General features: G+C 38.9%; 1 protein-coding gene and 1 non-coding gene across 9 annotated transcripts in view; one reads left to right on the top strand and one right to left on the bottom strand.

Annotated features, from left to right (window-relative positions):
- Positions 1-1,491: 1,491 nt before the first annotated feature.
- The window catches only part of IFT25 (intraflagellar transport 25), a 35,852-nt gene continuing 19,744 nt past the window's right edge, over positions 1,492-17,599 (bottom strand). For 6 of the 8 annotated variants that reach the window (XM_059063568.2, XM_059063558.2, XM_067007351.1 and 3 more), the window contains exons 4-7: positions 11,623-11,729; positions 9,948-10,016; positions 6,782-6,825; positions 4,488-4,688 (exon numbers count right to left, since the gene is read on the bottom strand). In XM_059063568.2, coding sequence (XP_058919551.1) covers positions 4,575-4,688; positions 6,782-6,825; positions 9,948-10,016; positions 11,623-11,729 — 334 coding nt within the window. In that variant the 3' untranslated portion in view covers positions 4,488-4,574. Of the gene's footprint in view, positions 4,450-4,487; positions 4,689-6,781; positions 6,826-9,947; positions 10,017-11,622; positions 11,730-17,599 lie in introns of those variants that run through there. The other 2 variants (XM_067007371.1, XM_067007369.1) reach the window with 1 other exon arrangement.
- On the top strand, positions 2,096-2,168 carry TRNAG-UCC (transfer RNA glycine (anticodon UCC)). The gene has a single exon. It is a non-coding gene; the product is annotated as a tRNA-Gly (tRNA).

Raw genomic sequence — 17,599 nt, 5'->3', positions numbered from 1 at the left:
TTTTGGAGATTAATCCTTTGTCAGTTGCTTCGTTTGCAAGTATTTTCTCCCATTCTTAGGGTTGTCTTTTTGTCTTATTTATGTTTTCCTTTGCTGTGCAAAAGCTTTTAAGTTTCATTAGGTCCCATTTGTTTATTTTTGTTTTTATTTCCATTTCTCTAGGAGGTGGGTCAAAAAGGATCTTGCTGTGATTTATGTCACAGAGTGTTCTGCCTATGTTTTCCTCTAAGAGTTTCATAGTGTCTGGCCTTACATTTAGGTCTTTAATCCATTTTGAGTTTATTTTTGTGTGTGGTGTTAGGGAGTGCTCTAATTTCATTCTTTTACCTGTAGCTGTCCAGTTTTCCCAGCACCGCTTATTGAACAGGCTGTCTTTTCTCCACTGTATATTCTTGCCTCCTTTATCAAAGATAAGGTGACCATATGTGCATGGATTTATCTCTGGGCTTTCTATCCTGTTCCACTGATCTATATTTCTGTTTTTGTGCCAGTACCATACTGTCTTGATTACAGTAGCCTTGTAATATAGTCTGAAGTCAGGGAGCCTGATTCCTCCAGCTCCGTTTTTCTTTCTCAAGATTGCTTTGGCTATTCGGGGTCTTTTGTGTTTCCATACAAATTAACACAGTGTTTCTTTTTTTTTTTTTTTTTTTTTTTGTGGTACTTGGGCCTCTCACTGTTGTGGCCTCTCCCGTTGCGGAGCACAGGCTCCGGACGCGCAGGCCCAGCAGCCATGGGTCATGGGCCCAGCCGCTCCGCGGCATGTGGGATCTTCCTGGACCGGGGCACGAACCCGCATCCCCTGCCTCAGCAGGCGGACTCCCAACCACTGCGCCACCAGGGAAGCCCAACACAGTGTTTCTTAAATGAAGAATTACTGACATTCCAGTTTAGGAAGCTGGCGAAAGGAAAATCCTCAGTGTTTGATTTTATTGAACATGAACACAATTGTTCTATGTCACCTTCCTTTTCAAAAACCTTAAATGGCTCCAGCATTACGGGAAAATATCTGAAAGCATTAAAGGCTCTTTCTGATCTGGCTGCAATGTCTGGTTTTAGTCTTCTCCTTTGCCCTAGTCAGACGTATGTATTCATCACTCCCTAAATACGTTTTATGAGAGTACTCACCTTCATATCTTTGATGGTACCGTTACTCTTGAAGTACCTTTTCTACTCTCCTCCATTTATTTAAAACTTACCTTTCTGAGAGTAAGTAAATTTGTGCAACAAATCTTGTTAAGCAAATTATCAGAAAGTATCAAAAGCCTTAAAACTGTTCCTAACTTTGTCTAATTACCTTCTGGGAATCTCTTCTAAAAAAATCATCAGAGGGACTTCTCTGGTGGTTCAGTGGTTAAGGCTCTGTGCTTCCACTGCAGGGGGTGTGGGTTTGATCCCTGGTTGGGGAACTAAGATCCCGCATGCCACAGCATGGCCAAAAAAAAAAAAAAAATCATCTGAGGGGTAGGCAAAGGTTTATGCAGAGATATCCTCTGTAGCATTATTTATTGTTATTCGTCTATCATGAAGAATTTCAAGCATATGTTAAAGTAGAAAGACTAGTACAATGAAGCCCCATATATCCATAACCTGGATCCAACAATTTATTGTTATATTTACTTCAACGAACACTTTTTCCTTTAAAAAATATGTTCAAGTATTTTAAAGCAAATCCCAAACACCATGTTATTTTACCCTACATACTGCTAAATGCATCTCTGAAAAATATGGGCCTTTTTTTAGATAAGCTTAACACCAGTATCACACCTAGCAAAATGAACAATAAAACCCAGTCCATAAGCAGATTTCCCCAATTATCTCTAAAATGTCTTTTTTTCAGTTGGTTTGCTCAAATCAGCATCCAAATAAAATCCACACATGGCATGTGTTTTTTGGGGCTCTTACATCTCTCTGAATCTAGAGTGGATCCCCTTCCTTAATTAATTAGCATTTTTCATGCCACTGACTTGTTGAAGAAACCAGGTCACTTCTCCTGTAGGATAGGCCATACTCTAGATTTGTCTGTATATCAGCCACGATAGGCCAGGTTATGCTGGGGTAACAAGCAGCTCCAAAGTATCAGTGATTTGGGAATTCCCCAGTGGTCCAGTGGTTAGGACTCTGCACTTCCACTGCAGGGGGCCCAGGTTTGATCCCTGGTTGGGGAATTAAGATCCCGCACATGGCCAAAACACACACAACAAACAAACAAACAAACAAAAAACAATGAAGCTTTATTTCTCCTTCTATGTGTACCTAAGATTGACTGGGACCTCTGCTACCTGTTATCACCAGTCTCATTCCCAGACCTAGAATGATGAAGTAGTTACTGTGGAGAATAACATTGCTGGTCATTGTGGGAGAGAGAAGAGCTTTGAAGGGTCTCTTGAAGGCAATTAAATGCTCAGCCTAGAATTCAACTACCCTTAATCTCCTTGGCCAGAATTGGTCACATGGCACTACCCAAAAAAGGCCAGGAAGTATATCTTACCATGGGCAGAGAAGGCAAAGATCTGTGCATTTCAGTGAGCTGCATTAATGGCTACAAGTCTATTTGCTTCCTTGTGGTGTCATTTTACTTGTTCCTCTCTCTCTTGAACTTCCTGAATGATAATAACTCTAGAACTTGATTTGATTCAGGCTCAGTAATTTTGGCAAGAGCACTTCATAGTTTGGTCTATGTGCTTCATATTGCATCATATCAGGAGGCACCATGTTTAATTGTAGTAGATTCTAGCAGTAGTGGCCACCACTCCCTCCCCACCCTCAATTTAGTCACACCTCCTTATATCCATGCCCTTGGGTAGACCCCTCTTGTTCTGACTCTGGGCTTGGCCATATAACATGATTTGGGAAACAGGACAATAGCAAATATAATACAAGCAGAGACTCAAAGTGTTGGCACTTTGTGGCTGTCCCTCTTTTGCTACTTTTTTAGAATGCTGAGACTGGCAAGAAAGTATCATGTGATAACAAGAAAGCTGGCAAATCCAAAATTTGTAGGGTTGGTCAGTGACCCAGGGAAGAGCTGATATTGCAATATAAGTCTGAAGGCCCATCTGCTGGCAGAATTCTTTCTTGACCAGGGGAGGTCAATCTTTGTTCTACTAACGTCTTCAACTGATGGATGAGGCTCACTCACATTATGGAGGGCAGTCTGCTTTACTCAATGTCCACCAATATTATTGTCATCTAAAAGATACCTACACAGAAACATCCAGAATAATGTCTGAACAAATATCTTTGTGACACAGTCAATATGATACATAAAGTTAACTATCACATATATATTTCACTAAGACTGCGTTGTGGCTTGAACTGCGTCTCCCAAAAGATATGATGAAATCTTAACCCCTGGTACCTGTGAATGCAACCTTACTTGGAAACAGGATCATTGCAGATGTAATTAGTTAAGATGAGATAATACTGGAGTAGGGTGCACCTTTAATTCAATATGAGTGTCCTTGTAAGAAGAGGAGAAGACACAGAATATGCATTGAGGGAAGATGATGTGGAGAAACACAGAAAGAATGCCATATGACGATGGAGGCAGAAACAGGGGCTATGGTGCCACAAGTCAAGGAATGCCAAAAACTGCCAGAAACACCAGAAGCTAAGAGAAAGGCATGGAACATATTCTCCCTCAGAACTCTGGTAGGAACAAACCCTGCCAATACCTTGATTTCCAACTTCTAGCCTCCAGAACTGAGAGAATAGATTTCTATTGTTTTAAGCTACCAAGTTTGTGGTATTTTATTACAGCAGCTATAAGAAACATAGACTGCACAGATAAAATACTATATTCTAATGCCATTTTTTTTTCCTGTGGGTTTATTTTATCAATTGTAACAGAGTTAGGTTCATGCATTTCTGTTGTTTTCAGTATTTTGGAATTGCTTTTTAATTTTAACTTTTGGCTATATTAGTTATTTATGTTTTCAAATTCAAGTTGTATAATAAGATATATTCAGAGAAGTCTTATATCCCCACCCGAATCTGTCCTATCCTGTTCCTTACCTTCCCAAAATATAAAGAAAATCAAATAATATCAATAATGGTTGTCTCAGGGAAGTAAGATTATATGTTTCCTAACTCTTCTCTGAGGTCTTGAAATCAAAACAAAATAAAGAGAGAAAATAAAATGATTTGTCCTACAGGGCCCAGTTCAAGTTCCATGATCTCAAAGAAACCATACCATAAATACTTTCTTTGAACTCGTACATTGTTTGTTTTCCATATTTCTCCCTTAGCCCTTTGCATTAATCAATCAATAAAATTAAAAATTAATGCACTGATATCTGAAGGGTACTATGTTAGATACTGTGGGGACACAATGTATTATCAGTTGTTTTCATGTATAGTCACGTCCTTGATTAAGCTGTATACCGAAGCAAAAGCTTTCTTATGACCTACACGGTGGCCGTCACTGCTGTCTGATGAACCAAATTCCTACAAAATGGTGAAGAGAAAATAAATAAAAACTGAAACAGAGTGATACAAATACCTTTAATAATAACATCTTCATGTTTAAATATATTGTTTAAAAATAGTGCAAGAGTATTTTGTTATAATTATTAAGAAAGATTTGAGACTGCTATTCCCTCTGCAGAAACACTATGCACAGATGCAAAATGATCAAAGGCTGATACAATAATGAATCTCAAGTAAGTGGCGTGGCCATCATGTGCCTGTAGGGGAAAAATCAATATAGATGATTTAGAATTCTAGTTAACTGTTAAACAAGGAGTTAGCAGAAAAAAGTGTTTGATGCAAGAATAATATTCTAAATATATAATGATTTATAAGATACAATGTTCAGAAGAGAAGCCAACCACATGTAACAGTATAGTTATTCTAATATGTAGCAGCCAAATATCAGCCTTGGTTTGAGGAAGAATAGCAGGTGGAGCTAAAAATTGCACTGTACAATTCTGATTAATTTTTTTAAATTAATTTATTTTATTTATTTATTTTTGGCTGCATTGGGTCTTTGTTGCTGCGCATGGGCTTTCTCTAGCTGCGGTGAGCAGGGGCTACTCTTTGTTGCAGTGCGCAGGCTTCTCATTGCGGTGGCTTCTCTTGTTGCAGAACACAGGCTCTAGGCACACGGGCTTCAGTAGTTGTGGCATAAGGGCTCAGTAGTTGTGGCTCATGGGCTCTAGAGTGCAGGCTCAATAATTGTGGCACATGGCTTAGCTGCTCCGTGGCATGTGAGATGGTCCCGGACCAGGGATCGAACCTGTGTCCCCTGCACTGGCAGGTGGATCTTAACCACTGTGCCACCAGGGAAGCCCTGATTAATTTTTTTAAAGTGTTTTTCTGAAGTAGTTTTCATAATAGGAGATTTCATTTGTTGGATGATGCCTCAGAATACACTACCCTGAATATTACTATACTTTTACATTTATATAAAAATGTAAAAAAAGTCTCTAAAAAGCAATTTGGCAGTATATATAAGAAGTTATAAATATGTCTATACCCATGGACCCAGCAATTCCATTCCTTGAAATTTAATTTTAGAAAATAATTTAAAAGGTGAACATTGTGGTAGCAAGAACAGGCATAAGATGTCCCCTGTAGTATTAGTTATAATGACAGAGAGTGGAAAAATGAAATCAGTTAACATCTGTCTATCTGCATACACTTAATTTTAAAATTATAATTATGAAGTTTTTCATACAATATTATATTTTTTAAAGATACAATTTTTTTCATACATGCTATGTATGTATGTAATGCATTTGGTTAACAACTAGAAGAAAATAAGTATAGTAAAAGCTGTTGTGAAAGGGTACTAAACTTTGGGTGATTTACAGCCTTCCATTCCCCCTTACTTTTCTCCAAATGCTCTATGATGCTGCAACCCTCCCTGATCCACAGTGAGTCCTGAAACAAAATACTCAGCAGAGGCTTACTAACCATAACCCATTAATAAAGATGGAGAAAAATAGGAAGATAAAATTCAGTCTAATTAATCATTTTTCTGGTCCCCACCGGCCTCCCCAGTCACTGGGCACACTTAGGTGGTAGAGAAGATAATTAACAGGATTCAAAAACTCCTACAGAATCATTTGAAACACCGATTTCATAGCAGCTGCCAGTAAGTTGTGAAGAAGGAAACCTAATGGACAAGGTACCTCTTTAACCCTTATTTAGAGACACCTTAGTTAAATAAACACTACCACCTAAAAAACACATATTCACAGTTGTTTGGCTTTTTGTGTTTGTCTAAAACCAGGGCCTGACAAACTAGCAGGAACAGAGAAACTCCTGATGAGGCAGCAGCTTCCTCATCAACGGGCATTCATTCCACTTGACAAGCAAAGCCCAATGGAATGTTGTTGGAAACTGCTGGTTCTCTTTTCACCTCATCTCTCTTTGGCTTATTTGTTGCTGATGATATGCTCCAGTTCCCTTATCTGAATCTCCCTTGTCCTTTCATGCTTAAATTAACATCCGATTTTGGCATCTCAACCTTTTTTGATTCCTATTCTATAAGGCCTACAGAATCAAATGAAAGGAAAGCAAGTACATACTTCAAAATAAATGAATAAACAAAATAAAACAAAAACAAGTGAATTCTGTTCTATCCTTGCTGTCATATTATTATTATACTGTCATATATTATTGAGAATAACCTTCTCTGTTGGTTCATGAGACACAGAACCTATAATATTATGAGGGTATTTAGTAACTTTATGACTATGGAGATAGGTTTAAAATTTAAATATGTTGTGCTGGCTAAAGATAATGTTTATCTCTTCAAAGTATATTTACTTACCATAATTTCTTCAGTTTGAAGCTGCCCCTCTGTATGTACCAGATCTAAAACACAAATTCAACAGAATTGAGGTAGGGCTCAAAATGCATGAGGACATATTGAAATTTATATTCAGCAACACATGATATCTGGTAAACTATAGTCAAACCAGATTTACCAGTGTTTTGGGGGTAAAATTCAATATAAAAATAGATATATTTGATATAAAAGGTATGAAAGATAAACTATGAGCTATAAAATATCTCTAGTGAGTATAAATAAAAGTAAATGTAAATGTAAATTACAGTAAAGGAATATAAAGTGAAGAACTGATAAAATGTGAAAGTCCTTTTTAAGGATCAAGTTACTAAGAGTAATTGCAGGCCTGAAAATAGCCATCTTACCATTCTCATGGGTCCTGACTAGGGCTCAGCTTCTCACAATGAATTTTCACTATGATGCTGAGTTACACCACCCATGAATTGATCTTTTCTGGTGTCCAGCTTTAGAAAACCTTTACTTGTGTAATTTTAGGACAGATTAACTTATTTGGTCATGAGTTAATCACATCAAACATTCTTTTGGAAACATGAAATATTTAATTGATATAATAATGTTGACATTATTTAGAAATTAATTTTGTTTGTATCAAAATAGTGTACATAATTTTAAAAGGCATGTAGTACAAAAAGGGAAGTTTCTGGGAAGTAAGATTATGTGTGACTTTCTTTCTGTTTCCTAACCTTTCTCTGAGGTAATGAAAAATAGTAATTCCCTGCTTGACCCCTTTTCCTCCAGTCCTGCTCCCTAAAGGTAAATGTTTTCAACACTTTAAGCTGTTTTTCCTGGAATTACGTTTTATACTCCTTTTCTTGATTTATCAATTTTTTACCGACTTTATATTATGGTAGGTGAAATTTAGGTCTCTTGGACCAATATCCTCTTCCTCCTCCTCCTTTTCCCTCCTGCCATCCTCTCAATTTTGAAATCAATACTTGATGGTTATACTATTATCTATATAAACATTATTTACTGCTGAAATACGTAATAAATTGTGACACATTTTCCTTCTTAGACAACTCCTCCTCTACTAGAAGTTAATAATAACCTCTTCTTTCATTTGCTTCATTTTTTTAAATTATGAAAAATTGGAAAATCTCAAACATACATAAAAAAGACAGGATATAACTCCTATATATGCCTATAATCTTGAATTTGCAATTACTAACATTTCACCATACTTGATTTATCTAATTTTTTTTGCTAAAGTATTTCAAAGAAGGTCTAAGACATAATAACATTTCACCTTTAAATATTTGGTTATCTATCTCTAAATAAGAATATTTTCTTATATAACTACAATGTCATTATCATATTACAATTTAAAAAATGCTTTAATATAATACCCAGTCCATATTCAAATTTCCCCATTGTCCCCCTAAATGTCTTTTTATAGTTGGTTTATTCAAATCAGAATTAAGTCTCTTTTTTTTGTTTGTTTGGTTTTGTTTTTTGAGGTACGCGGGCCTCTCACTGCTGCGGCCCCTCCCGCTGCGGAGCACAGGCTCCAGACGCGCAGGATCAGTGGCGATGGCTCACGCACGGGCCCAGCCGCTCCGCGTCATGTGGGATCTTCCATGTGGGACACAAACCCGTGTCCCCTGCATTGGCAGGCACACTCCCAACCACTGCGGCACCAGGGAAGCCCAGAATTAAGTCTCTTTTAATCTTGAACTGCTTTCTCTCCCACACACACATTTTTTTCCCACACATTGACTTACTGAAGAGAGCAGGTCAGTTGTCCTGTAAATGTCCCTCATTTTCTCATATTGCCTCCTCGTGGTTTCATTTAATTTGTTCTCTATCCCCTTTTCCTATAGATTGGAATTAGAGCTAAAGGCTTGATTATATTGAGGTTTTAAGGCCTTCATCATATGTCTGGTGATTTTTGGCTTCTGTTCCTCATGAATAGATCATTTGAAAAATGTGCATAAGCCAAGACTTGTTGACTACTGGACTTTGATAGGGTGTCCAAGAATGAGCTAGCCTATGTCAGTATCCATAGATCTTCTGGGACCATTCAGTTTCTCCAAAGATAAATCCTTCAATCTCCTGGCTGGGGCTATATTCCTGGTTGCTGAGCAGAGCACAGGAAGGAGGCTGGAGTTCCCACCACTCAATATGTATGCTTCCACTTAAATCCCTTGTTTTCTACTCTGTGTCTCACTCACTCTCTTTACTATGCCTGGTTTCCCTGAGTCCTGAGCCTCAACATTCAATGTTCCTAGTCACCTCTTGGGGGTGGTTTGTGGCAGGAAAGACTGGTCACTAGCTTTACAGGGTAGGAGAAGGTACCTAGGGTCCTTTTTAATATGTGTGTGTGTGTGTGTGTGTGTGTGTGTGTGTGTGTGTGTGTGTACATATATATGCTTTGTATATAGATGTTCAACTAATCACCTTTGTCTTCTGACACATGCCTCACTCACACTTTCCATGGTACCTTTGCCTTCAAGTTCTACACCTTTCTGGGATTCTGTGGATAAACTGGTTTGCTTCTCAGCTGATATTCTTCTCGGCAGGTACTTAGGTTATACTCTACTCCATTCTGCTATAGAAGTTACTACTCCTTCATCTGCTTCCTCTCTTCCATAATATATATTGATCTCTCCCATCTGTTTTGGTTTCCTGGCTTTTTGTTTGTTTTTATTTTTTGCCCTCCTCTTTTTATTCCTTTATTATTATTTTCATGGTATTTTGGGAAGGAACGGAGATAGACATATGAAGGCAATATGCTGTTTTTAACTAGAGGTTACCAATTCTGTTGATGATATTTAAATAGTACCATTAATCAGGAAGGAGGGAAAGATGAAAAACTAATTACTTATTGTTTGTCCACTATATGCCAGACACTATGTTCTCAAAAACTTTAAATAGTAGGTATCATCTCCATTTTTCAGATAAGGATACTGAAACTCAGAAAAATTAAGTAACATGTTAACAATTACCTAACCAGTAAGTGAAGAAGTATCTTTGCATTCAAACCTGGGTTTTCTAGGCTCTAAATATGTCACAAGAATCATTCAAGTCATCTTTTTTTCACCAAAATGCAGCCCAGTTGGAAATACAGAGTAAAGGACAATTCTCTACTTCCTCGTGATCAGAACAATGTTGGTGAAACAGCACATACCTCTTTCAATCCACTGCTCAAAATCAACTGGCTCTTTAGAGGTGCTCTTTTCAATCCTCAAGGTCCGCACTGACATTTTAAATAAACAGAATAAAGTGTTAATTATCTACCTAATTCTATGTTGCTGTCCCTGTATTCCTTTTTTCCTTTGTCTGAGACCGTCAGGCATTGGTGGGACTGCACAAAGTACTGGGATCAGGAACATGCTCTGAAAATCACTCGCTCACTCTGTTTTTCCGTAAGTCCCTATGGTAAAATGCAGACTGTGTAACTGTAATCTTACAAGTGTTTGCAAGCATACAACACAAAACTAGTAGGGCCTTTCTGCATCTGGAATCATCTAGTTTGTGTTTTTGTTTTTTTGTACACTGGTAAATAATACCATTAGTGGTCTTGATCATAAAACTTTATGGAGAAACTACTATGAGTCAGACATATTCATTGACTATTGACTTCAATCTTAGGAGAAAGGTATTATTAACTTACTTGACTGATGAGGAAACAGGCTTAAAGAAATCAGGCAACTTAGAGAAGTCAGCTGAAATGTTCAATGATATAGAGCTAGTAAGTGCTAGAACTGGAATTCAGACTTTAGGCCTGACTCCAGAGCCTTCACAATTAATGACAGAAGAGAAAATGCAGTCATCTTCCTTCTGCACTGGTTTTTTTCCTTTACCCCTAAATCAGTTCCCTTCACCCCAAATCCATTCTTCCCCTTTTCTGTTCTGTGCCCTGTGGGGAGGACCCCTGGGGACTGCACCACCTGGACTCACTTACCCACTGACTACTGGTTGGATTTGGCCAACTGGAGGCACTGGAAGGAAATTGAAGAGCAGTGGGGAAGTGACATGAGGTTGTACTTTCTCCATGCCCTTCCCATTTCAGTGCCGTGTCTGACAGTTGTTATGTCCGTTCATGGTTACAGCTCCTGTTGGGCAGGCTCTTATGCATGGGCTCTAGCACTCACTGGGCTCCAGCAATACTATTTCCTTCCCTTGGCCCAGGGGAGGTAATGGCTTACTGCTGTAGCCACTTTCTGGGTGTCTCACCATCCCTAGTTTGTTCCCTTAACCCAGGCCATAATTCTGTAGGTAGTCCCATCAATAATGTCTCTTCATTTGAGTCATCTGAGATATATCCTGTTTCCTGCCATGATTTTGTCTGACATACTTTATCCTTAAATAAACATAAGACAGGATTAGGATGATGTTTCAGTGGGAGATATTCTTCCTAAATCCCTCAGAAAATGCCATTATTAATAAAAGAATCAAAATTACCAAATGCAAATAATCAGGGTTATCAGATTTTAAGAAAGAATTTGACAGAGAACTCCTAGCCAAAAGAATCTGGAATAAAGATGTCAAGAAACCTAGTGTTCTGGCAAGCTGGCTTATATTCATAACACGGTCTTTTGCCAAAGGCTTTCACATAGTAAACTGCATGGAAATTATTATGTGCTTTGGAAGGGTTTCAAATTTGCAGTTTCAGAGAGGCTAACTATGCTCATGGCAGTTAACCCATACTCCCCACCCGTCAACCTCAGCAATAAAACTGGATTCCATGCGGTAAAAAAAAAATTAGTGTTTTGCCAAAAGTTTACATATGTGCCTTCTGCCTATGGAAAAACTGAAAGATGATGAAAATTAATGAAGTGAAATGAAAATATCATGCTTACCAAAGTAACTCTGGATTAAAAGCCTTTCAATCCTTACATGTTTGTGAAAACAAATAATGAACTCCTGGGGAAACATTCCTGTGGTGGTCCAAAATGTTTCTGGATTTCTATTGTTAATTTTAAAGAAAAAGAGAAAAGAATAGCCAAATGTTTAGAAATGTTTAATCACAATTCTAGTGAATAACTGTTTTAAAAAAATAAACGGGGCTTCCCTGGTGGCGCAGTGGTTGAGAGTCCGCGTGCCGATGCAGGGGACATGGGTTCATGCCCCGGTCCGGGAAGATTCCCACATGCCGCGGAGCGGCTGGGCCCGTGAGCCATGGCCTCGGAGCCTGTGTTTCCGGAGCCTGTGCTCTGCAACGGGAGAGGCCACAACAGTGAGAGGCCCGCATACTGAAAAAAAAACAAAAAACAAAAAAACGACCACTGGATTCTTGCAACCCTTTTCTTTCTTTTTTTAAAAAATATTTATAAAAATATTTATTTGGCTGCACCGTGTCTTAGTTGTGGCACATGGGATTTTTACTTGCGGCATGCGGGATCTAGTTCCCTGACTAGGGATCAAACCTGGGCCTCCTGCGTTGGGAGCACAGAGTCTTAACCACTGGACCACCAGGGAAGTCCCACAACCCCTTTCTAACTGTTCATTCTGCCTCTAATCTCTCCCCAACTTTAATAATTCTTTACTACTACCGGATATATATTTTTAAAAATGGAATTGATGTCACTCTTGTCTAAAAGCAGTGACCCCTTACTGCCTATGAATCTAAACTCCTTAGTATGGCATTTTATGACCCTATACAATCTAGTCCCATCATTAAGTATATCGTCCCCCATCATGATATCATCTCCCATTATTGTAGTCACGTTGGACCAATTAAAATTCTGCAAACACGTCATGTAGGCTCATGCCTCTGTGCCTTAGTTCATGAGGTTCTCTTGACCTAAAAACCCCTTCCTCCCGTGCAAAAGTTTATTCACTTTTTGGTCACATCTCTCCAACCCCAACAAATTACAATAACTTTCTCCCTCCTTTGCACTCACCTCACACACAGCATCCATTTTTACATAGCACTTTTCTCTTGTGTTTTTATTGTTCCAGCTACACCCTCTTTAAGTCCAGCCACTTTCTCTTAGTCACCTTTATATCCCCAGCAACTATCACAACGGCTGACCCACAGCAGATACACAACACGTTTGTTGAAAAAAATTAAAACATGCATTCAATGTTGGTCATATACTATGTAAAATTACATATACACCTAGACACACATACACATATACAGTATTGACTACAGAATAATCACTTCTATTTTAATTATATAAGATTTTTCTTTCTTTTTTGGTGGCAAAATTTACCTACAGTGGAATTTCTCTTAAGTGTGCAATTCAAAGTTTTGATAAATATATATGCTTATGTAACCAATATCACAAGGTAACCAATACCCTAATCATGATAAAGAACATTTCCATCACTCTAGAAACTTCCCATCTCTTCCCTCCAAACAACCTCCCTTATGCAACCACTGCTCTGATTCCTATCACCATAAACTACGCTATAGTTTGTTTATTCATTTTTTGATATTTTTGTTGAATATTTGAATTGCTTCCAATTTTTTATTATGAGTAAAACTTCTATAAACATTCTTGTACAGGTGTTTTTGTGGATATGTTTTCATTTCTCTTGGATAATTACTAGGAGTGGAATTGCTGAGTCATAAGGTAGAGGTATGTTTAATTTTATAAGATAATGTCAGACTTCCAAAGTGGTTGTGCCATTTTCCATTCCTAACAGAAATGTGATGGAGTTCTAGTTGCTCCAAATCCTTGACAACATTTGTTGTTGTCAGGCTTTTTAGCCATTCTAGTGGATGTGAAATGATATCTGACGTTATTAATTTGCATTTCCCTGATGACAAATTATACTAAGCCCTTTTTCATGTGTTTTTTGGCCATTCATATATTTTCTTTTGTGAAGTGTCTGTTAAGTATTTTCTCATTTTCAAAAAAGCTCTTTTGGACTTCCCTGGTGGTGCAGTGGTTAAGAATCTGCCTGCCAATGCAGGGGACATGCGTTCAAGCCCTTGTCCAGAAAGATCCCACATACGACAGAGCAACTAAGCCCGTGTGCCACAACTGCTGAGCCTGTGCTCTAGAGCCCGTGAACCACAATTACTGAGCCCTTGCGCCACAACTACTGAAGCCCGTGCACCTAGAGCCCATGCTCCGCAACAAGAGAAGCCACCGCATTGAGAAGCCCACGCACTGCATCAAAGAGTAACCCCCGCTCACCACAACTAGAGAAAGCCTGCACAGCAATGAAGATGCAATGCAGCCAAAAATAAATAATAAATAAATTTATTTTAAAACTAAAAATAAATAAAAAGCTCTTTCCATTTTTACTATATATTTGTAGGAGTCCTTTGTCAGATATATGTATTGTGAATATTTTCTCCCAGTCTGCAGTCTGCCTTTTCATTTTCTTAATTGTGCCTTTTTTAAAAAAAAATAAATTTATTTATTTATTTTTGCCTGCATTTGGTCTTTGTTGCTGCACGCAGGCTTTTCCCTAGTTGTGGCGAGCAGGGGCTACTCTTCATTGCAGTGCACGGGCTTCTCAATGCAGTGGCTTCTCTTGTTGCGGAGCATGGGCTCTAGGTGTGCGGGCTTCAGTAGCTGTGGCTCGCGGGCTCAGTAGTTGTGGCGCACAGGCTTAGCTGCTCTGTGGCATGTGGGATCTTCCTGGACCAGGGCTTGAACCTGTGTCCCCTGCATTGGCAGGCAGATTCTCAACCACTACACCACCAGGGAAGCCCTTAATCATGTCTTTCAATGAGTATTAGTTTTATTTTTGGTGAAGTTCGATTTTATTACTCTTTTCTTTTATGCTTAGTAATTTTTGTGCCTGCCTGCCTGCCTTCCTTCCTCCCTCCCTCCCTCTCTTTATTTTTGGCTGTGTTGGGTCTTCGTTGCTGTGCATGGTCTTCCTCTAGATGCGGCGAGTGGGGGCTACTCTTTGTTGCAGTGCGTGGGCTTCTTACTGTGGTGGCTTCTCTTGTTGCCGAGCATGGGCTCTAGGTGTGCGGGCTTCAGTAGTTGTGGCTCGCAGGCTCTAGAGGGCAGGCTCAGCAGTTGTAGCGCACGGGCTTAGTTGCTCCACGGCATGTGGGATCTTCCCGGACCAGGGCTCAAACCCATGTCCCCTGTATTGGCAGGAGGATTCTTAACCACTGTACCATCAGGGAAGCCCTGTGTCTTTATTAAGAAATCTTTGCCTACTTCACTGTCACAAAAGTACTTTCTTATATTTTCTTTTAGAAACTTAATTATTTTAGCTTTGAATTGAGTTCTATTATCCATATTGAATTAATTTTTGTGTTTAGGATGAGGCAGGGATTGAGGGTTTTTTTAACCACATGTTTATTCAGTCGTTCCAGCACCACGTTAAAAAGACTTTCCTTGGACTTCCCTGGTGGCACAGTGGTTAAGAATCCGCCTGTCAATGCAGGGGACTTGGGTTTGATCCCTGGTCCAGGAAGATCCCACAGGCCACGGAGCAACTAAGCCCATGAACCACAACTATTAAGCCTGCGCACCACAACTATTAAAGCCCGTGTGCCCTAGAGCCCACATGCCACAACTACTGAGCCTGTGTGCTGCAACTACTGAAGACTGTGCACCTAAAGTCTGTGCTCCACCACAAGAGAAGCCACCACAATGCAAAGACAGTGCACCTCAATGAAGCGTAGCCCCTGCTCACCACAGCTAGAGAAAGCCTGCGCACAGCAATGGAGACCCAATGCAGCCAAAAAAAAAACCCTTTCCTTTTCCTATTGAATCACCTTAGTGTCTTTTCCTAAAAGTAATGGACTGTCTATGGGTGTATGTACTTCTGCCCCTCCATTTTATTCCATTGATTTGTTTCTGTATCCTTAGCCTTTTGTCAAAAAGTAATTGACTTTATATGTGTGGGCCTATTTCTGGGCTCTCTAGTCTGTTCCACTGATCTATATAGATATAAAGATAGATATCTTTACAAAAATGCCATGCTGTGGGGTTTTTTTGTTTTTTTTTTTTTTTTTTTGCGGTATGCGGGCCTCTCACTGCTGTGGCCTCTTCCGTTGGGGAGCACAGGCTCCGGATGCGCAGGCTCAGCAGCCATGGCTCACGGGCCCAACCGCTCCGCGGCATGTGGGATCCTCCTGGACCGGGGCACAAACCTGCGTCTCCTGCATCAGCAGGAAGACTCTCAACCACTGCGCCACCAGGGAAGCCCTGCCATGCTGTTTTGATTACTGTGTACTTATTTTAAATCTTGAAATCAGATAATTTAAGATTTCTTCTTTTCAAAATGTTTGACAAGATTAGTTTGCATTTCCATACACATTTCAGAATCAACTTGTTAATTTCTATGTAAAAGTCGATTGAGATTTATTGAATCTATAGGTCATTTAAGGAAGAAACTGCCACTGTAACAATATTGAGTTTTCCAATCATGAATGTAGTATACCTTTTCATTTACTTAGTTCTTTAATTTCTCTCAGTAACGTTTTAATAGTTTTGAGTGTAAAGGTCTTGTATGTCTTATTAAATTTATTTTAAACTATTTCATGTCTTAAATGCTAATTAATTGGAATTTTTAAAAATTTCATTTTCTAAATGTTTCCTACTAGTATATAGTAATACAATTGATTTTTGTGTATTGACCTCGCTAAATTTACTTATTAGCTCTAGCAGTTTTTTGCAGATTCCTCAGGGTTATGTAGATTCACATAATCTGTGAACAAAGGCAATTTTTTTTTAGTGGCCAATAGCTCTTGCTTTATACACACACACACAAACACACACACACACACACACCCCTGGAGAAACTGAAACTCAAATAAATATTATGAATAGTTCAAAAGGCTACTTGGTTACAAGATACGCAAAGAGGACTCATTCCAAAGCTTATTTTTCCTTGTTGCCATCTGGAAGAGGAAGGTTCTTTGGGGAAATACCACAAGGGTGCATTTTGATCATTATCCTCATTATAATATGTCTACTAATTTTCTTTAAAATATTTTTTAAATTTTATACAATTTTAAAGGTTACTTTGCATTTACAGTTATTACAAAATATTGGCTATACTTCCCATGTTGTACAATACATCCTTGAGACTATCTTACACCCAATAGTTTCCCCCTCTCCTCTCCCCACTGGTAAACACTAGTTTGTTCCCTAGATCTGTGAGTCTGCTTCATTTTTTGTTATATTCATTAGTTTGTGTGTCTTTTAGATTCCACATATAAGTGATAGATAACTTTGCTCTCTTTCCAATCTTTATGACTTCTATCTTTTCTTGCCTTATTGCATTGTTTAAGACCTCCAGGACAATACTGAATAGAAATTATGAGAACAAACATCCTTGATTTGTTTCCAATACTGGGGGGGAAGCATTTTTTTTTAACCAAACATAGTTGGTTTACAATATTATATTAGTTTCAGGTGTACAGCACAGTGATTCACTATTTTTATAGATTATACTCCATTTAAGGTTATTACAAAATAATGGTTATATTTCCCTGTATTGTACAACAGGGGTCCCCAACCCCTGGACCACGGACCACTACTGGTCTGCAGCCTTTTAGGAACCAGGCTGCCCAGCAGGAGGTGAGCAGTGGTCAAGTGAGTGGAGCTTCATCTGCTGCTCCCCATCGCTTGTGTTACTGCCTGAACCCCCACCCCCCACCCTATGGTCCGTGGAAAAACTGTCTTCCACAAAACTGGTCCCTGGTGTCAAAAAGGCTGGGGACTGCTGCTGTACAATATATCTTTGTTGCTTATCTAATTTGTATGTAGTAGTTTGTATCTCTTAATCTCATACCCCTATCTTGTCCCTCCCCACTTCCCTCTCCTCACTGATATCCATTAGTTTGTTACCTATATCTGTGAGTCTGTTTCTGTTGTTATATATACTCATTTGCTCTATTGGGAA

The sequence above is a fragment of the Kogia breviceps genome, chromosome 1, assembly GCF_026419965.1.
Source record: "Kogia breviceps isolate mKogBre1 chromosome 1, mKogBre1 haplotype 1, whole genome shotgun sequence".
Taxonomy (NCBI): domain Eukaryota; kingdom Metazoa; phylum Chordata; class Mammalia; order Artiodactyla; family Physeteridae; genus Kogia; species Kogia breviceps.
The sequence above is the reverse complement of the archived record's forward strand: the minus strand, read 5'-3'. Positions and strand labels throughout refer to the sequence as shown.